The sequence below is a fragment of the Spodoptera frugiperda genome, chromosome 16 (assembly GCF_023101765.2).
Source record: "Spodoptera frugiperda isolate SF20-4 chromosome 16, AGI-APGP_CSIRO_Sfru_2.0, whole genome shotgun sequence".
NCBI lineage: Eukaryota > Metazoa > Arthropoda > Insecta > Lepidoptera > Noctuidae > Spodoptera > Spodoptera frugiperda.
In genome coordinates, this window is record NC_064227.1 from 1,549,407 (window position 1) to 1,570,965 (window position 21,559).

General features: G+C 36.9%; 3 protein-coding genes and 1 long non-coding RNA gene across 8 annotated transcripts in view; 2 read left to right on the top strand and 2 right to left on the bottom strand.

The window, feature by feature from the left end:
* The window catches only part of LOC118280730 (uncharacterized), a 42,380-nt gene extending 38,148 nt beyond the window's left edge, over nt 1-4,232 (bottom strand). For all 4 annotated transcript variants that reach the window (XM_050699438.1, XM_050699437.1, XM_050699436.1 and 1 more), the window contains exon 1: nt 4,009-4,232. The gene's annotated coding sequence lies outside the window, so the exon portion shown is untranslated. The remainder of the gene's footprint in view (nt 1-4,008) is intronic.
* LOC126911585 (uncharacterized) overlaps nt 1-14,967 on the top strand; it is a 297,716-nt gene extending 282,749 nt beyond the window's left edge. Inside the window, exon 2 of the long non-coding RNA XR_007706119.1 lies at nt 14,799-14,967. This is a non-coding gene — a long non-coding RNA (uncharacterized LOC126911585). The remainder of the gene's footprint in view (nt 1-14,798) is intronic.
* Nucleotides 7,740-10,714, top strand: LOC118280629 (tubulin alpha chain). The gene is made up of 3 exons (XM_035600854.2): nt 7,740-7,908; nt 9,173-9,395; nt 9,510-10,714. Exons 1-3 carry the CDS (start codon nt 7,906-7,908, stop codon nt 10,634-10,636), a joined length of 1,353 nt encoding a protein of 450 aa, XP_035456747.1. The 5' UTR covers nt 7,740-7,905; the 3' UTR covers nt 10,637-10,714.
* Nucleotides 14,968-18,330: 3,363 nt separating the features above from the next.
* Nucleotides 18,331-21,559, bottom strand: part of LOC118280684 (protein MON2 homolog) — a 41,141-nt gene continuing 37,912 nt past the window's right edge. For both annotated transcript variants that reach the window (XM_050699439.1, XM_050699440.1), the window contains 3 exons: nt 21,296-21,408; nt 19,810-20,002; nt 18,331-19,426 (listed from right to left, as the gene is read on the bottom strand). In XM_050699439.1, coding sequence (XP_050555396.1) covers nt 19,375-19,426; nt 19,810-20,002; nt 21,296-21,408 — 358 coding nt within the window. In that variant the 3' untranslated portion in view covers nt 18,331-19,374. The remainder of the gene's footprint in view (nt 19,427-19,809; nt 20,003-21,295; nt 21,409-21,559) is intronic.

A 21,559-nucleotide genomic window follows, 5' to 3' on the forward strand; every position in this document is an offset into this window, starting at 1 on the left:
CGTTCACTTTTGGGTGGGTGAGTGAGACTATTAGATAGTGTTTAGAGAGTTTTTAGAATGTTTATGACTGTGCAAAGTGTGCTAGTACAGGCTTTTTGGGCACAGGAACAGGTATAAAAGTCAATTTAGCTTATAATTTAGTTTAAAAGTTTACTTACATTTTACATTTTTATTAGGTATCTGAATTCTACATTTTTGTGTAGGTAGGTGGCGCTAATATAGCGTTAGGTCATGTCTTTTTGTTCAAAATTATCCTCTTCAGATGGTCAAGGTGTTCAAACTAGGTAATTAATTAAGTCCAATGCAATGAAAAACTTTTAGTCATTCACAGACCTTAAAAATCTATAAAAAATACAACATTTTTGGAGATAACTACAAAATTAGGGCCTGTTTCACAATGTCTAGATAGCCGCTATGTCCCAGATAAATTTGAATTACTCGGGTACTTATATAGACCATAGACTTTAACAATAACATGAAAACATTTGAGTCAGATGTTTTGGCTTTCTGCAATACATAGTAAATACCCATAGTAAACAATTATTAATGACAAAACATCTGTGGAACGGTACATGAATGAATACAACACCTGAGTCATAGACCTTGTGGTTTTAACCATAAACAGCGAAGGTTGTATATGTACCTAAACCTTTAATAAAAATTGATATTATGTTAAACAATACCTACATAGTAATAATATGTATGTACATGAAAGTCTCCGAAGGAAAAGACAGAGGTGTAGGTTTTTATTTGCACATATTTCTTCTTATTTAGGTTTTGATGACTTTGTCCAAAGTTAACTGACGTAAATGTAGATAGAGGTAAAGGCAAGTGTAGGTGTGTTTTTCTACCAGAGATGTGCTGTTTAAAAGCTGTGAAACTATGTGACGCTTTCCAATGATACTAAGATATTGTAGCTGTGCAAGGAATATGCTAAACTCGAGTATGTGATGTATCGATAGAAGGGAAACCATCAATACAAAAAACATGGCTTAGCTGACCCTGTTTCCACCAGTGCTAAGCTATCTGTACCAATGACTAGGAATGGTGGAAGCCAAACACATCCACAGGAACGTAGCATAGCACATCTCTGGTGGAAAAGTACCCTCGAAGTGGGGATGACTTTAATTAGTCATACATAAAGTGCTTTTTGTGGGGGAAAATCATCTAATGACCTCTCTCGCCAGGGCGAGGTGAGATGGAGTGTTAGACTCTTACTGACAAAAAAGTGGACAGACTACCTGATAAAGATTGCTTTCAAGCAGCCAATTTAAAGTATTAAGTAGTAAAAGCTTATTGATGATGGTGAAGCATCACTGCTTTACCATTTCGTGGAAAATAATTCCCATTTGTATTTATAACGTAATGTTTGAAAATAAATGTGCATTTAAACAAAGTCACGAAACGATGATGCCGCTGACGCATACTCTGCGGTTTCAGTGCGTTCTCATACACCGAATCCAATGTTTTGTAATTCACCAAAATAACCAGTGAGTGAGCAATGGGCAATGAGATTGTGTAAACGAGAACAAGGTTTCTTGGTATCCTGGAATTATGAGTAAATAATATTCTTTTTTTAAATACTGATTGACATTATTGGCAGCCATTATCTAAGCGTGAGTCATTATGATTTGGAAGCAAAAGGAATATATTGCTTGGATTTTCGAGTCTATGTTTGTTTATTTCTAAGAAGAGCAGATGTTGGTCTGGGTTTGTGAAATAACCTTGTGCAAAAGGTTATTGGCGATACAAATAAACATGATTTTCTATAAACAATGACTGCTATATTTGCATTGAGGTCAGACAGTTTGTTGAGAGAAGTATTAGAGAAAAATGGGATTCAATAAATCTTTGAAAACAGGAACGGTTTTCCCATCTCGAATAAGACATTGCATAAATTCTTATCTTTCTTTTTGCTTTAATTAATATAGCAGTAGGAGTGTATACAGTATTTATTCTATTATATAAAGTAAAATACTTAACTAAATAAATATTGTCCACCCTGCACATGATGGAGAGTCCTTCTGTGACTCGAAACTAGTAGAGCTTTTGTATTTACGTGAGTAAACCGTTATTTTCGGTTAATTTAGTATGTCTAACGATAACTAAGTACAATAAAGTATGTGTGTTTGTTACTCTTTTACGAAAAACTTTATAACTTTAGATTGTTATACTTCTGGAATAACACATGGGGTAAATTTTTACCCTGGGGACGAAAGCAAAGCCGCTGTCTGAAGCTAGTATGTCCAAAATGTGACTAATAATGAAATCGTTTATACAACTTTGCTCAAATAAAAATCGCCCACAGCCCTACATATCAGAATGAGATACAATATCATGATATGGTACGGAATTTGTATGATTTACTATGAAAACATGGGTGTAGGTGTAAATATTATGGCCACACACCTTTAGCACTGCCCACACTAGGACAAACAGCTGTTGCGTGGGCGCATGCACTTACTTAGAACTGGTCGATTTTTATGGAAATTAAACTGTGGGCCCAGTGCGAGTTTTAAGGACTCACAATAAAGTATTATAAAATGGAATCTCTGCAATGCGATCGATATTAGTTCGATACAAGATACCTAATTCCAAATTCTAAATTTTCGTAAATCGTATTCCTAACATGTAGGAGTGCATGATAATGTAATCGATAGGATTAAACAGTCTAGAAGCAGAAGCAGGAAGGGGTGGTGTTCAGACAATAAGAGTCGCTCCTCATTGTGGCGAGAGGAACAACCTGATAATATTCAGTCGTTCCCTCTAAAAAAGAAATCAATCATCCATTGCTACTTGAAATCTGGTTTTCTTCCAGAAATCTGGTTTTAACCTAGTCTGAAATACTTAAAATATGGATTCTAAACCTTCATAAGTTTTTCTTCAATTGCATCCGCAATTTGAAAGTATTTTTTGGTCCTTTGATACGCAATGTATAAATTGTCTGGATCTGTCTAGGTTTTTAACTGAATAGTTACAAACAAAGTCAGACAGAGCCGTATCATCCCTAGGTTGTAGGCCTAGGAGGACGCCAAGTTACAAAGGGACCTAAGACGTATGTGCCCATAGCACCCCATAGAGTGAAGGCAGTGCCGAAATCTAGCTTATGACCATAGATTACAATGTAAAAAGAACATTTTTTTATGTTACAGTTTCGTTTTATTAGATAACTGCTCAAATATGTTTATGATGTTTTATCTTTATTATTCTTTGTATACTGAATTTTAAATAATAAGACTAGGTAAGCGCTCACCCACGTCTGTAAAGTGATAAATGAGGTATAAAAATAAAGTTTTATTGTCTATGTTACCTACCTATACGTGTTTTTTTTACCACTTATCATAAGATTTATAAAATTAAATGTTAAACAATAAATTACTAGTATCTGGTTTCTCGTTTTTTTTTTTAGTTTTTTTTTAAGAAGTAAGTATCTACCAATTCTAACTACTTATACTAAAGATTACCATACTTATCATTTTATATTTGTGCAAATACATAAGCGAAAGTATAACATAGGTAATTAGGTATAAAATTGTTTATCTATTAATAAAATTCACCTACACAATTTATTTTATCTACTAGCTCTAAAGTAAGAGCATGATTACATTCAGTGCTTTATCTCTCCATAAACTATTTAAATATGTACCTACCTAGGTATATGCATAGATAATAGGTAAATAACTAAACTAGGTACAAACTCAGGTACAATATGACCAGCTAGAAAGTTCAATCTTAAATCAGTAGTGCTCCATATCACTTGAAAGTTAGCCGCGAGCGACTTAGGACCACGGACAGTGCACATAATACCTAAGCGGCCTAAGAGCCTAAGACCTGCCTCTCGCCATATTTGCCAAGATAACGGCTATACACACCCTTAAAAGGTTATACAACTTATCCATATTGAATAAAAACAACTACTTACTTACATACAAACTAAATCATGAATTTTCTGAAGGTTGAATTCGCACAACAAAATTAAAAACTACAAAATCTATCTACTACACTTACCGTATGTTGTTAAAATTATTTCACTGACACAACACTTCACTCTTATTCACTCTCCTTAAAACATTATTAGCACACAATAACAACGATTAATAATTTACGTAATTTAATTATTTTTCGTTAAAATTCGACAGTTCGTTTTAAACTGCGCGAGAATACGTTCGCGCGCGGAATGATTGCGCGCGCACTTGTCGCTTGTTGAACGTCGCGCGGGAAAAGTTGAACGGAAATATCATGTATCGAGTGAAGTGTGCGGCGAGCATCACGGATGACTAACTTCATGCTGTCTTTTCCAGCCTGAAATTAATATTTTATTGTATTTACTTGAATACTTTGTTGTTGGGATACCTACTCACTGACCTGGGATTACGTTGGCTGACATTTTGATATAAGTAGTTTAAATATTCAAACGCAATCAAATAAAACCTATGCAAGTAATGTGAACATGAAACTGCTTTTGAATTTATTCGATCTTGTTATCGAATAGCTTACTTAGAATAGACATTTCAGTGAATGGCATTTTCTTTTTTATTTGATTCTTAAGTCTTATTCGACTTCATTAAATTGGCGTAGGTAGTTTCTTAGGTTGGTTTATAATTATTATTTTAGTTTAGTTTAATTACGTCAATAGATGGCGCTGATACCAATACTTGAAACGAATATCACGGTTGTCAAAACATAGTGGCGTCGTAGTTAGTTCAAAGAAATATTCATAGATGGCGCATAATTATATATTTTGATGTAATTGTTAAATAATAATATTTTTATCAGAACGTTTTAATATTGAATAATGTTAACACAAATAATATTGTCAAGAATAGTATGAAGTTTGAACCCGATTTAATTTTGCTTGTTATAACTTTGTCTCACAAAAATTGTTGGTTAATGTAGGTACAGCGATTCTCAACGTGCAAGGTGCAACCATTAGGTACAAATCAAGTAATTATGGTATTTTGTTGTCGTAGCACTATTTTAAGTCCTAGTACCTACATTATATGGTACCTTTTTTAATATGGTATGGTATTATTATGGTACCTTCTACCTATCTTTGTAGGTTAAGGTAAAATACCTAGATGTCCATAAGGAAAATACCACAAAGCAAATAGGTATTATTCCTCGAAATGTGACATTATTGTTTTATTTTGTACTCGATCCATAATAGTATATTATATAGAAATACAGTGTTGTTATTGCTTAGGTACTCGAATTTAATTTTAGCCGATGAATAATGCGATGAATTCAATTGTAATGTTAGTGAAAACTTAAATAGCAGCTAACTAGCTTACCTAAATTAATATTTTTTTAATTTTCAACTTTGTCAACAGCCTGATCAGGCAGTCGGCTGCTCAGCTATTTTTTTTTAAGGCGGAATATTGTCAATGACTTCTCCCGCCTTTGGCGAGACGAGGGGAAGTGTCAGCCTCTTACTGATTGAAAATCATCCACGTTCCTACTCCTGCTATTCGAGCTGGAGCCCCGGTAAACCCAGATGGTCCGCAGCTCCGGGGCTGCTGAACTATGGGTTCATCTTTCAGATGTCAGGTTAACGGTCTTCTCTACAAAAAACAGTTGATCATAACCTACAAGGTTTCGATTTCGAAAAATTTCGGCACAGATGGGGCCTGTCTATACCCTTGGGTAGCCAGTTGGGTTGGTGACTAAATAAACAGTCAATTTCTTCTTAGCGTATAGCTGATTCATTTGTTTACTTCAAATACTGAAGCCAATAGCAATGAGAAATAATAAAACTATTATTAGAATCACGTCACCAATCCTTGAAAGACGAAATGACTAAGATAGGTACCTAATGCACGGATCGTAGGTCCATACTGTACAGCCTCACACCTTACGATTTGACTGTACAGTTGAAACTGCACAGTCAAATCGTGAAAGATATGTAGCCATAGACGCTATAAGTATTAGTAAGTATCTAGGACATCATTGGCCTGATCCGGAGCTGCGGATGATGACTGTTGCTGTAATACACACGCCAGACTCTTTTGATTAATGTAGTCAGAGCGATTGGTGTAATCTGTTTTCTATGAATGGAATAAGTTCACCTAGGTATATTCTGATTTGGAGTTGCAGACTACCTATCGGGCTTACCGGGGCTCCGGCTCATATAAGTACCTACTTGAAAAACTTATGTGACAGATAGTGCATGATGTATACAAATTAAGTTCTTAATTCTTTATCTGGGACATAGCGGCTATCCAGACATTGTGAAAGAAACAGGTCCTAAGTCTACAAAATTTCCTAAAGCTATAGTCCATTTACCCGCATTACGATCGCGTGTCACCACCAACTTAGCAACGCCTGAAAAACATAGCCGCATTCGTGTCTGAAGGCACAACTATTGATCGCAGTCTGCCTTTGCCTGCCTGAAGCTAATAATAGAGAAAAAAAGTTTGAACATCGCTCCATATACACCACGTGTATGAACACAGAACAAAACTTTATAAGTGTGCGCAGGAAATCCGCCCGACTGTCTCGAACTATGAAATAACGATATTTATTGACTTTAAACTACCAAAAGGAAGACATGTGCACTGCTTTTGACAAAATAGCAGTATTATCCTAAAAACTTTTGCCTTGAATACAGAAAATGTCGGCAAAAACGGTCCAGACTGTGTTGCACACAAAAACGTTTTTGTCAAAGTGTGCGTGTCGCCGGGTACACACAACTACATCGCGAAAATAACGATCTTTTTAGTGATGTAGCTTGTGATTCGTATATTTTATCGATATTGAGAGGTGACATAATAATTACAATATACCATTGTCTGTATACCAGAAGCACTGGAGACATTGCAGTTTAGCTCATTTAAAATATCTTGTTTAGACATAAAGTAATTAGTAGGTGTGTTTCAATGCTTGAGAAATTATTTAATGTATTTTTGAAATTTTAAAATAAAACGGAGATAATTATCATAAAAATACTGAAATACGGTACTGTAATTATAATCAAATATAATAACTTTCTTTGAAAAAATATTTATTCGTTTATCACATCTTTCTTTAACAACTCTTCTTTTCCTATCCCGATTCAAGTAATTATGTTTTTGTCATCACTCATTGGTTTAATCCATGGTGTGATGGAACGCAGATCCATGCGAGACAATTTGTTTTCTATTGTCTTATATACAATACAGATGAGAGGTTAAAGGTAATACGTAATGTATAATATAATGTCCGTTTTATACATTTCAAAACAATTCTTAAATGCCATAAAAATACCACGATCAGGAATCGTGTGATTTTTGTTATGATCATAATCACCTTGTAACGTATTAGTATAGTATCTTTTTCAAAGATAAGCCAGTAACAGATCCCTTAATGAATTGAAATGGGCAAAAACAAAATTTTGTTTGATGCACAAATTGTTACTGTTAAATCTATAAGTTACAAGTAATAAGTAGTTAATTTTTTTAATTAAAACTTACTTCTATAGATTAGTTTATATATTCGTACTTAATAATTTCACGTAGTAATATTATATGTGTGTAAAATATTAAATAACACATAATAGGATTTTATTTTTATTTAATATTAAAACTTGATGGCTTGAGGCCGGAATTTTTATCGATATCGACATTAAGTAGTTAACTTCCTTATATGGCGTTAAGTTGAATGATTCACCAACCCACATATTCCCGCAACGGTGATATAATGCAGCTTTGACCTTATTGGCTAGTCCGCCCATGCGGCAGTTGGATCCACCAATCACCGCGCTGTTCGGGTAGCGTCGTTCCCCCGCAACGGCCACCCTATAAAAGCGGCCGTAACGGAATTTTCTGCAATCACATTCGTTTGGCAAGCCTCTTAACCGGTCGCGCTGAACGACGACTGATATTTAATTAATTTATATTCTACGTTAAGTTCAACAAAACTCAATTCAAAATGGTGAGTACACGTTTATTATTATCCTAATCATCTTTATTTCAGAGATTCAGGGCTTTTTGATGCATAATTTGCCGTATTTCGACGAACAATGTACCGGGTGGACACGCCACCATTTTGTCGGCATGTTACCCGACCAAGTTCAAAAATAGTTCACGTCAACTGAACACTGAAGGACAAAAGACTTCTGAATTTGACATCATAATCATGTTGAAAATGTGATTTTCATTTATTCTAGATTTATCGTTTAATTCTTCTTGATTTGATATTGTTTTACTTAGTAAAGTTGATTTTGTATGATTCCGTGACAATGAAAGTATTAAAAACTATAATTTGTCGTCACGCCCGGCACGCCCTAGGATCTTCTCTCATGTGAAAAACTTGTCTTTTTTGCTGTATTTCACCAGAAATTTAGTGCACGGTCTCGTCTAAGATATAAAGAACTAGATTCAGTGTTTTTATGCCAGGTTTTATACGATTTTCTTTTGATTGATTTTGCGGTGACGTGTCGATGACCTCATTCGAGGTTACGGACTAGCGGCAAATCGTAAGTACTTGTAGGATTCTGACTCTGATAGTGTCACATGTTTTTAAAAATATGACCTTGCTTGTCGATTTTCCTTACGTTGAACGGGTTTTAATTAAAAACTTGCTAGAATAAATATAAATCTGAATAATTGATAATACTAGTCATCTTCGTTAGTCACCGTCGCGAGCGGCCGGCTAATCTTTTCGATATGATATCATGTTCGTTTTCGAGGAATAAGCAAGCATTCTACAAAATTCACGGAAATCAAGATAATCTTCTGAAAAAATGATGAAGTCGATTTCTCCAAATTATTATAGTTTCCATCTAATCTACCTGTACCGTGAATTTCATTGGGGTAGGTTTGCTATCGATTCTCACCCCATCGTGACCCCGACATCAAGATGGCGGCTCGACCGGCCGATCGATACAGCCATGCAGCCGCGCCGGGCGAAACCTTTCACTCATACTCTCCAGTACTTACTCGTTACTGCTTTCGACTTTCTCTTCATGATGTACACAATGCTGAGAAATATGCCGTGTAATTGCACATCAGTGAGGCTACGGTGTTGATAGAAATTTAACTTTTATATGGATCTCGAAGTTATTGTTTAGTATGATCGAATGTTTCGTTCTAATGCTGTAGATAAACATGAGAATAGGTAATGCTATCTATTCACAACTTACTTCAATCACAATCCTAATATTGTATTTTTAACAATACTTTTTCTTTGTTAACAGCGTGAGTGCATCTCAGTACACGTTGGACAAGCCGGAGTCCAGATCGGTAATGCCTGCTGGGAATTATATTGCCTTGAGCATGGAATCCAGCCTGATGGCCAGATGCCCACAGACAAGACCGTGGGCGGTGGTGATGACTCCTTCAACACCTTCTTCAGCGAGACCGGTGCCGGCAAGCACGTCCCCAGGGCTGTGTTTGTTGACTTGGAACCCACAGTAGTTGGTAAGTTTTCAAGATTTGCTGAGACAATCAACCATGAATATTATTTCTAATGCATTGTATGATGCACAATACATTTGAATGATTAACTAACAAATCTTTCTTTTTTGCCAACAGATGAGGTCCGCACTGGCACATACAGACAGTTGTTTCATCCAGAACAACTTATCACTGGTAAGGAAGATGCGGCCAACAACTACGCCCGTGGTCACTACACCATCGGCAAGGAAATCGTAGACCTAGTCCTCGACCGCATCCGTAAGCTCGCCGACCAGTGCACCGGTCTCCAGGGCTTCCTTATCTTCCACTCCTTCGGTGGAGGTACTGGATCTGGTTTCACTTCCCTCCTGATGGAGCGACTCTCCGTGGACTACGGCAAGAAGTCCAAGCTGGAGTTCGCCATCTACCCGGCGCCTCAGGTGTCCACCGCTGTCGTGGAGCCCTACAACTCCATCCTCACCACCCACACCACCCTTGAGCACTCCGACTGCGCCTTCATGGTCGACAACGAGGCCATCTACGACATCTGCCGCCGCAACCTCGACATCGAGCGCCCCACGTACACCAACCTGAACCGTCTCATCGGGCAGATCGTGTCCTCCATCACGGCCTCCCTGCGCTTCGACGGCGCCCTCAACGTCGATCTTACCGAGTTCCAGACCAACTTGGTGCCCTACCCCCGTATCCACTTCCCTCTGGTCACATACGCCCCGGTCATCTCTGCCGAGAAGGCGTACCACGAGCAGCTGTCGGTGGCTGAAATCACCAACGCATGCTTCGAGCCCGCCAACCAGATGGTCAAGTGCGACCCTCGTCACGGCAAGTACATGGCTTGCTGCATGTTGTACCGTGGTGACGTCGTCCCTAAGGACGTGAACGCCGCCATCGCCACCATCAAGACCAAGCGTACCATCCAGTTCGTCGACTGGTGTCCCACTGGTTTCAAGGTCGGTATCAACTACCAGCCCCCGACCGTGGTGCCCGGCGGAGACTTGGCCAAGGTGCAGCGTGCCGTGTGCATGTTGTCCAACACCACCGCCATCGCCGAGGCCTGGGCTCGCCTGGACCACAAGTTCGACCTTATGTACGCCAAGCGCGCCTTCGTACACTGGTACGTCGGTGAGGGTATGGAGGAGGGAGAGTTCTCCGAGGCCCGTGAGGACTTGGCTGCCCTCGAGAAGGACTACGAAGAGGTCGGCATGGACTCCGCCGAGGGTGAGGGTGAGGGAGCCGAGGAATACTAAGCTCCTGAACTTGTCACGAAGCACTCACACCGATACATTCCGGTGAAATGAAATAAACAAAAAATTATGTTGAAACTATTCTGTTGTTTGATTTCCTATTTGGTACTAAAAATTACATGAATACACACTATTACATTAAGTAACAATAACTATGTAGGTACATACACGAATATCATCTTATCACAAAGACATTGACATTGAATAAGAATAATACAGTACTGTAACACTCGCAGTTATCAGAGCGTATCATCGCTTCGCATGCATGCACATTGCACTCGCAGACTTTGACGTCTGTGATAATATAGGTAGGTATGTAGTTTTTGATCTCTTCACCTGTCGTCTAAACGAGGTCAACATATACCTACCACAATACCTGGGTACCTGCTAACCAGTAAACACAATTTATGAGATAGGTACCTAGGTATATGAAACGAGATGCCTAATTGAGTTGGTTGCCATAGGTGGAACTTGAAAGCTGTTAGACATAATCTAGGCGACTCGAAACCCGCTTCGTGTGCTGGTGTATACTGTACTTTAGGAATCTCCTAAGTCACCTTTTCGATTATCTATCGCGAAGTATAATACACTGGAAAGATTGATGAGTATAAAATTATGTACATAGGTAGGTACTTCACTCCGAAACTGACGTGAATTTTCAATTGGTAAAGTACAAAAGGTAAGTTCAGCAACTTCAATGCTTATGATCCAGTAAATGGATCTCTGTGAACAGAGGAGCTTAGGTATTAGGCCTACAGTTACAGAATCAGTACCTAGATGAAGAAACTAAGATAGATATTAGCTACTTGATTTACTTTTTACTTTAGTCTGGTACAGTACCTAGACTAGACAGGTACGTACGTACTTTGCTAAATGCAACTTATAATAAACTTAGCTAACATTTAGAATTAGAACCTTCACTACGTCTAGATAAGTATCTTAAGTCTCAGCAACAACGCAACGTCACGCCTTTTATTCCCGAAGGGGTAGGCAGAGGTGCACTTGCACATTACGGCACTTAATGCCACTGTACAATGTACACCCACCTTTCACTATTTGTATTACAAGTCCCATGTAATAGTAGGTGAGCTCTCAGCAACAGTTGCAATTTATCAATAGAAAAAATTGTCAACCTACACACAATTTTGATTGAAGGTCTGTCGAGTTGACGTAATTTCATATAACGCGAACAAGATTGAAAGTAATTGGTCCAAGAACGTATAAACTTGTCGTAAGGCATGTAGGCGCTAGGCGTCATGTGGTGACATCATTGCTCTGCCATAATAGGCGATGACTGAATTGACTGAGTTAAAGCATTCTTGACGCTATCTCGGCGACCTTATACGGTCCTTGTGTGCTGTTTGTCCGATAAACTTTGTATGAATAGGTGTTTCATATACCTACGCATTATTTATGTGTTAATATATTTTTATATGTATAAGTATGCTAATGGATTCAGGTAATTCATATTCATTAAACACTTTTTGGTGCATATGGTGAATTTAGTGCACATTGTGAAAAGTGGGTGTACAGTTACTACATTGTACAGTGGCATTACGTGCCATAATGTACATTTCTGCCTACCTCTTTGGGGATAAAGGGCGTGGCAATAACGTGAATTTTTAGTGCTGCAATGTTTGCTCGGTGATCAATTAATGATGGCACGCGTAGCAAAGTGTTTTTATGGACCGACAGACACAAGATCAATTATTGGATAATTGAATTATGTCTATACTTATTATTTACAGGGTCGTTAGATTTTTGCACACAGAGTTAAAGTCTTGAGATCGAACTAATGAGGCAAAGCTTTAAAAGCCTGGAAACCTTCAAATCTATACCTAAAATATAGTAATTATTATGACAAAAGCTATTATTCTTCAGATAGGAGTCAGATGGCTAAATTGACGGAAGTATAACTTGTGTTAGGTAGAAATTACCTAAGTAAGGTAAATATGCGCCGAACAATTTGCTTTGGTCGACATTTTGAAGCACGTTTTTGTTTTATATTCTCTGTTCATAGGAAATCTGTTTCAGATAGTTATTAGGTACCTTAGCTACTTAATACCTTATGCGTTTTTTTAATGGGACATGAGCACAACCTCCTAAAACCGCTTCTGTAAGTCAGGATTTACAGTACACACAACCTTGAAAACACCGGAACACTGAAGTCACGAACACCCGCGATCCCAGGAAATGAATGCTGTTTTGGGTCCCGCAATCGAAATAAATCAGAACATACCTATTAGAACGTATTAGAGCAAGATACCTGAATTTTCTTAGTTTTTTTATTTATTATCTACCTAATATCGAGAACCTACAATTATAGATAACATTGGTAACTTAAATAGGTTTCCTGCAATTTACCTATGCCTAAATCCGGGATCGCAAAACGCCTTCAAATTCAAAGAACATCCAATAAAATTAAAATCTTGTTAGAATAAGTAAATCCATCTCAGTTATAAGGAAGTTGTGTATCTATTTAAAGATTTCCGTGGAGGTTGGGAGGGTTCAGTGAACCAAACAGTTAATTTTAACTCGGTCCGAGATCGTTTCCAGTCGTGATGCTATGCGTCGATCGTTTTATTAGTTCAACATTCTAATCTCGGTACAACTGAAAGAAGAAACATCAGAAAAACGCATTGTTTTATGAAATTGTCAGCAGGTAACTTTGGCTTGAAGTCTGCCTCTGCACGCAGGTAGGAAAGTATGAAACATTTTTGACTTAAAAATCTATTACAATACAAATATTATAAAGCTGAAGAGTTTGTTTGTTTTACGCGCTAATCTAAATAAAAATTGAATAATTCTTTTTGTGTTGGGTAGTGTATTCTCACAGGAAGGCTTATTCGCTATTGATCACGCTATGACCAATAGGAGCCAAGCAGAGCATGAAACCGCGCGGAAGTAGCATACTGTATAATTGAAAACCTCTTTCTTTTTTGACATCAGATAAGTTTTAAAACTTATAGTTGGTTATAATATTATACTGCCGTCCTTTGAGCTTGTTACTGTTTTAATGCATTCAGTTCTGTGGATACATTTGCCCGAAAGTTAAAAAAAATTACTTTTTTTGATGAGAAATTATTGAAAATCCCGCCTTGGGCTTTGAGAGGGAGTGTTACTCTTACTGACTAATAACCACAGCGTTCCACTCCTACTTTTCGAGCCGGAGCCCCGGTAACCCACTAAGCAGTGCGCAGCTCGAACCATGTAGAACTTACGTTTTTTTTTGACACATTAAGTAAACGGTTAATTTTGGGATGGGGAACTATAGTAAATACCAAATAAGGCCTATGCCCCAATAAAGTCTATTTTAAAAATTTCCCTCTTTCCGATGTCAAATGGTCCAAGTTTTAGAAGTATGATACATTACTTAACTAATTTGAGCACAGAAGCAACCGTGCCGCGATTATGTTGGAACCTACAGACGAAAACAATCACGACGTGGAGCGCACTTTAGTTTTTATAAAATTCGGGCCGCGTAAACTGTTAGTATTTTTAAATTTTCAGTATACGCGCGACGTGCCGTGTTTTGTCTGTATGACAATTATACATTTAGCCATCTCCTACATACGTGAAATAGATACATCGGTGTACTTCATATAATCGTTGTTTTGTTTACCTATGTGCCATGATCCTAATAAAGCCTACAAAAAAAACGTGTAGGCCTTATTCGGCATAGTTGTTTTTCAGTAATTTGTTAAATAAGTATCACCAGCTTCTGTCAAAAAGAAAGCCAATGGATTTTGCAAAAGATGGAAAACGCTGTTAAAATGGTAGAAAGGGGTAAACGGGGTGAATGATACAGAAAAGGGGTTAATGGATATCGGGAAATTTTCATCGTGATGCTATGCACCCTTCGAATTTTATGCACCCTGTTTTACCCGGTAGGCTCTGCGCCAGATATAACTTCCAAAGAAGTACGCATCATCTAAAGAGTGGTTTCCACTACACGAAAGCTAGGTCGGTCGCTAAATTGGCTACAGAACAAGAAGTTATTCTCATTCGTTTGACTGATGCTGGGGTACCGATGACTTCAAATATGTTACTTGGGTATTACATGATGAGAAACTCGTTTAGCCTGATGTATAATGACCAAAATTAATTAATAAGATCTCATTACATTTATTATAAGCATTAACAAAGTTTTGTTATAATTAAGAAGTTGAATACTTACTAGTTTTTATTGAGGCCTTATTAAGACATAGGGTTCCCAATAAGGCCAAAGTGACACTTTAGTTATTTGTGTTTACAAAATTGTAATTTTTGTTTCTAAAGCCATTTTGATTCCATTATTACAAAGTTTAATAAATAAATATAAGATTTTGAAATTATCAGCCCATTGTCATTTTAAACCTACGAGCTAGGCGGTAATAAAAATAAGGTAGGCCTTATTTGGTTAGCTTACCTTACAACTTTTTACCTGAATACATATGTGTACCTACTATCGGTTATATCAGTATATGCCGAGCAGAAATTTTAATTTGTTTCACGCAAACACAACTAACTTTTACCTTAGTCATAGTATACCTAATGAAGACCCCTTTTCATTATACTATACCTTGTTGTTGTGTATGTGTTTCAAACTTAACATCAATAAGATTGATTACACGAGCCTACTTCCGCAGTTACCAATCGAGTGAACTAATATTATACTAAATATCATGTTTCTATTCTATATCACATGACATACCTATAGTATCATATTTATTCTTATAGGAGACAAGCTAAGTATAAAAACATGATCAACTAGCCGTTGATCATGTTTTGTATGTGCTTTTCCGGAGCTGCGGCCTTACCGGGGCCCCGGTTCGAAAAGCAGGAGTGGGAACGGGGTGGTTTTTAGTCAGTAAGAATCTGACACTCCCTCCCACCTCGCCCAAGGCGAGAGAAGTCATTGGATGATATGTGCTTTTGAAGGTATGGGGGTGAAACACCGCCGAACTTCCTGACTTCGGGCAGAAAATGCCATTATCATTTGTTTGAGAACCTGAACCTGTGACACGTTTGCACCTTACTGCGCTTACTGTGCAGTCATCATCATTTTATCATCATCATATACGCCACAAGAAGTTCACTGCTGAACATATCTTACTTGCTCCATGACAAATCCTGCCATCTTATTCTTACACGTAGGTATTAAGCACCCATTTGTAAGAGACGGCAATATACTGAAGTTTGTTTACGAACAAACGATAATATAAATAGAATAGCCACGTGTGGTCAATCTGGCTACATTCCAGTTTGTGTATCTATATCTATACTCCATATACTATGTCTTATTCTTTTTTTACTTTACAAGGAGCTTTAAAAGTATCTGCCACTGGGAGGTAGTGTTAAGTTTAAAGATTACAATAGTAAATATAAATGATTGAGTATTAAAAAAAAAATCATACAACATAATATCTATGTCTGTGTTTGTTATGAAAAAGCTATCTCTTTCACTGTAGGTATATCTTCAATATTTTCTTCTTCTTCTATCTTCGAACACAACACTGCCTCCCATTCTCCCATTAAAGCCGTGGTAGATAATTTTAGAACACTTTAGGTATATAAAGCTGAATAGTTTGTTGAAACGCGCTGCTCTCTGGAACTACTGGTTCTATTTGAATAATTATTTATGTGTTGGATAGTCTATGTATCGAGGAAGGCTATAGGATAAAAGATCACGCTACGGTCAATAGCAGCCGAGCTGCAGGTGAAGCCGCGTGGGAGTACCTAGTTCCCAATAAGACAAAGATTAATAGTATGGTACATTATGTTTATTTTTCGTTGATAATACCAACTAAATAAATATACGCTCGCGTCACAAACACAGCGCATTTTCTTCATTTCTATGAACATAAATAAATATCATTGTTATTTTATGTATAAGCATGAAAGTTCGTATTTAGAAGATTTCGGTCATTTTCGGTTACTATAGGTAGGTGTATTGTATTTAATACTAGCTTCTGAACCTCATTTTAGTGATATTTTAAACAGTACCCTTAGTATGAGTATGCTTTACGGTTTATCAAAATTAAAGAGAGCGTTTGGCACTCTGATTGGGTTATTCGAGCCGGCCAATCAGAGCGCCGAACGCGCTGTCAATTAGTTTTCAACGTAAAGCACACTCATACTAAAGGTACTGATAAGTAAGAGATTTCAAGATTTATTATTAACCGTATGTTTCACTCAGTATTTGATTATGTTTATAACTATTTCAGGGAAAAATTTAGACTACAAACAATTTCATAATAGCGTTTATATTTAAAAAAGTCTATATATAATATATACACACAAAATTTACATAAAATAAACAGCTAAATCCACTAGCGCCGTTGTCAGAAATCATATAATTATGTTCATCTTGTCTATGCCTTATTTACTATTGTAAGTATCAAATTCTACTTATCATTTAAACCATTCTCAGCATCATTTTGAGTTAAGTTATAAAGCTAAAAAATATGGCTATTGCTGATATACTTAAAAATTGATAGAAGTAAAATAAAAAATACTGTTTTTTTCATTCTTGCCCTAACACTCGCACTTGTTTACGACAAACACTGCGCTTATATCGCTTTGACATTGGTGTGCAGTCGTTCGACGCTCTGATTGGTTGATTCATTCGAGCCGGCCAATCAGTATTCTTAGTACGAGTTTGCTTTACGTTGGACGAAAACGAAACGAGAGCGTGTTTGACGCTCTGATTGGTTGGTTTATTCGAGCCGGCCAATCAGAGCGCCAAACGTGCTCTCGTTTCGATTACTTTTAACGTAAAGCAAACTCATACTAAGGGCACAGCTTAGTTTTCGTCTACTAACGGTAGAGACACTGACTAATATCATATGACTGCTGACACACACGTGCCTACCAATGTCACAGCGACTTTGGCGCAGTCGTAAACGAGTGCGAGTGTGCGGCGTGCGAAAGAGACAGAGAGAGTGATATTTTCATTACAGTCAATTGCTGATTTAAGCTAAGTTACTGTAAACATTGCACGCATTAGTTTTTATTTTATAAGGCTAGGTAATAAATGATTTGCTCAGAAGGCTTAACATTCAGGCACAAGAGAAATTAACAGTTTCAATATACCAACAGAATTGAATTCAAACTCATCCTTGTAAAAATAAAGCTAGAATTTCTATTTCATCAACTTTCTGCCTTGATTTAAACACTATTTAGGATCTAGGTCTTTACTTATGGCTTCATTATTTGATATTTATTTGTTATATTGTCTTACTTTTAGCATTATTAGCGAGTGCATGAACCTATTAGCTGCTTTGGATTTGTTTTAGTATAAACAATAACATTACGCCTGCCGTAAAATGAGAGGGTAGTCAGAGGGTGTAATTAATGTGAAAGTTTATTTGTTTGGATGTTTGTCCTTCAATCGCGCTGAAACTGAAACTACGGAACGGATTTTGATGAAATTTTGTATACGGCCAGGGTATAAGCTGACTTGGGTGATGGATAGGTATTTTGGCAGAAAAAAAATATTTTTATATTGGATAGTGCATCACGCTACAATCAAAAGGAGCTGAGCAGAGAGGGTGAAACCGGACGGAAGTAACTAGTAAATTAATAAAGATATTGAAATAACTACGTTCATGTATCTTAACCTCTTGCTAGACAAAGTAGTTATTGTTTATACTGCAACACAAGTTCTTACTTTAATCCTTACAGTGCATAGAGATGTAGTTCTTATTAAAACTATATTGCAATTTTAATTTTTATATGTATTAATGAAAATCAGTTATATACAAATTATTATAATAAATTTTAATACATATTGGCCATATTAGAGGAATGCTTATATATTTTTTATTCACTCAACTTACTTAAGACATCTTTAGTTTCCCGAGGGGGTAGGTAGAAGTGTAGGTTTTACATATTAAGTGTAATCCACATTTCAACAGTTATATTACAAATCCCATGTAATAGGGAGAATATGTGGAAATAAAACATAAAATGTTAATAAAATAACTTCGTTTCTTTTTTAATATAATAAAATTATATTTTTGTAATAACTATCGTGAGACATATTAAATTAACTAAAAATCACGGTTTACTCACGTACACGCTGCTCATGATTTTGAGTCCCTCTGTGACTCGAAACTAGTAGAGCATTTCTCTATTAATGTACGTGAGTAAACCGTGATTTTTAGTTAATGTAATATAATTATGTTTAGTCGACATGTTATATTACAAAATGACAAACATTTTGTTCCTCAAGCGTGAAAGTGTATGATACAAAAATAAGTGAGTGTGCGCCTCTGGTGTTTCAAGTGTCCATGGGCAGCGGCGATTGCTTACCATCAGTCCGGTAGCAGTTGCTTAGCTTAGCAGTCGTTTACCGGCTTATACAATAACCTGAGTGTCTTCAAAGCCCGAGTGAATAGGTTGACGTGCTTCATCATAGACCGCATCATCACTTACCATCAGGTGAGATAGCGGCCAAAAGTCGACCCATCAAATATATATAATATAAAAAAACTAAATTTTGCCACACCTACAAAATTTCCTGTATAAGTAAGTTAAGAAAATTGCATAACGGATGATTGATAGCACACATTAAAAAAAAAGTAAGTCATCACTAAAATATATCATTTCGACTGAACATACACACTTCTATCTATAAAATTTAACTATCTAACAATAACTTATTGAAAACAGCACTAGTTCATATATTAATTAATTAATTAAATAACTACTATGTAATGTTATTTCATACAGTTCTCTTTATTATATACTATATATAGTTAGCGTTTGCAGCGCCACCTATGTCCGCATCTCGACGACTTCGCTTGAGTTCTGAGGCCAATGAAAAACATATATTTAGTCTTTTTTAGAAAATGTATAAGTTTTTATGTATATAAGTTTTTATACTTGTTTTCATTTTAGAAAATGTGTTTACAAAACATCAATTCTGAAGGCTTGCACGTTTTAATCTTCCCAATCCCCGATTCCCCAGCAATCATAAAATTCCTAACCCCCAAAAGGTCAGCAACGCACTTGTAACGCCTCTGGTGTTTCGGGTGTCCATGAGCGGCGTCAATTGCTTACCATCAGGTGATAATTAAAAGGACTGATTATGCAGTCAATTTTGAAATTAGCAGTGCAGTAAGTTTATAGTTGAAAATGCAATATGAACAGTATTGTTCGGTGGGGTTTGTGAAAGGAATGCAGATAAGTACCGGAGTGGTGCGCTAGATGTGTATGGTGTAGAGGCGGCGCGTGCGCTGGCTGCGCTATAGCTGCGCCGGCGCACGCAGCAGCGCCTCGTACTGCAGCAGCGCCTCGCGCAGCGCGCCCGCGCCCCCGCCGCCCGCGCCCCCGCGCCCCCGGCGCGCCCGCTGGCCGCCAGCACCACCAACTGGGGGTACAGGCCTGCCGGACACGGACACGGACACATATAACTTTCCAAAACAACTTTTAACAACCATTATCGGAGGATTTCAAGTAATGAAATAACACAAGTGGGTGAGAAAAAGATTATAACTAGATCAATGGTTACAAATGATTTGGCTTCGTTAAAAACACAAAATTTGGTTTAAAGCTACAATCTCTGTATAAGCCGGTGCATTAAATGGCGGCATGTAATTCTTATTTCAAATGACAATGCCAGAATCTCTATAGAGCTTTGCCCCACCAAAAAATATAGTGTACAGGCATGCCAAATGTAGCATTCTATTGCTGCTCTATTAGTGATAACTAAAAACATGATTAAAAGCCTTTAGACCTTGCGGTTTCTATATAAATCTAAGAACAAAATATTACATTTAGGTTAGGTACCAGTTTAGATTAATTGCAGTTATAATGGTAGAAATAATTAAATCAAGTGCTTTATATTATTACAATGCTATCATAGGGTCTTTAGCTATGAAAGGAAGGAATGTCATCACCAATATCATCTTTAGTAATCCTATTTTTAATTAATAGTCATAACGAAACAACAATGTAAACAGAACAGACAGAGCGAATGTCAAAAAAGTCAGTTATGTCCAAAAAGTAATGACTTTTTGGACATAACTGACACACGCATGCCAATGACGTTTCGTTACATGTAATCACTAACGTTCAAACACGAAATAGTAATTAGAATATGCGTTCATTATAATATATATTATAAAAAAATAAATTAACTAACAGTAGATATGTATTTATACCAAATTCATATTAAAATTCGTACACATTACATTAATAAATCTGTTTTTTTATTGAATTACTCTTTGTGTTCCTTGTGCAAGCGTACTAAGAAACGCAGATAGTCGCGATAAATACAGGAAATAGGCCTTAGGTTTTTTAAATTCTTTTTATTTCCTAGTTTTTATCCGCAACTTTATCAGAATAATAATTAAGTAACCAAGGGTCTTATTTTCATTGCATAATATTGATTAATTTACATTTCTGGTACATTGATGAAATCAAGTGGGGCAGGATCTGGCATTGTCATTTAAAATAATAAAAACAAGACTGGGTCACATCAATTTCAAACTAGCTTCTGCAATAGAAACCAAACAGGTAACAACGGAAAAGTAATTGAAAACTATAACAAGATATTCGTAAACAAGCATCCGAACATAGAACTTTCTCCTTTTTTAAAGTCGGTAAAAATGAAGCGGGTTATACGGCAACTTTTCATAAATAACCTTGTACACATGAAAATAAAGTCGTAATTACCTATTAACTTGTCCCAGGCGACGGCGTCCACCTTGCCTGGCGGCGCCTTCTTCATGGAGTCGGTGAGGGTCGCCACTGCCTTCAGCACGAACGATATCTCAGATAGCTGGTGCCTGTAGCGGGGGGATTTACAAACATAAGTATTATACATTAAATAACTTAAGTATGGGATTGCCATTTGGCACTGGCTAGCTTCAGTGATAGACTGACTGACTGACTTATTACTCAATAGTCAATACTTTATTGCATGCCATAATGTGTACA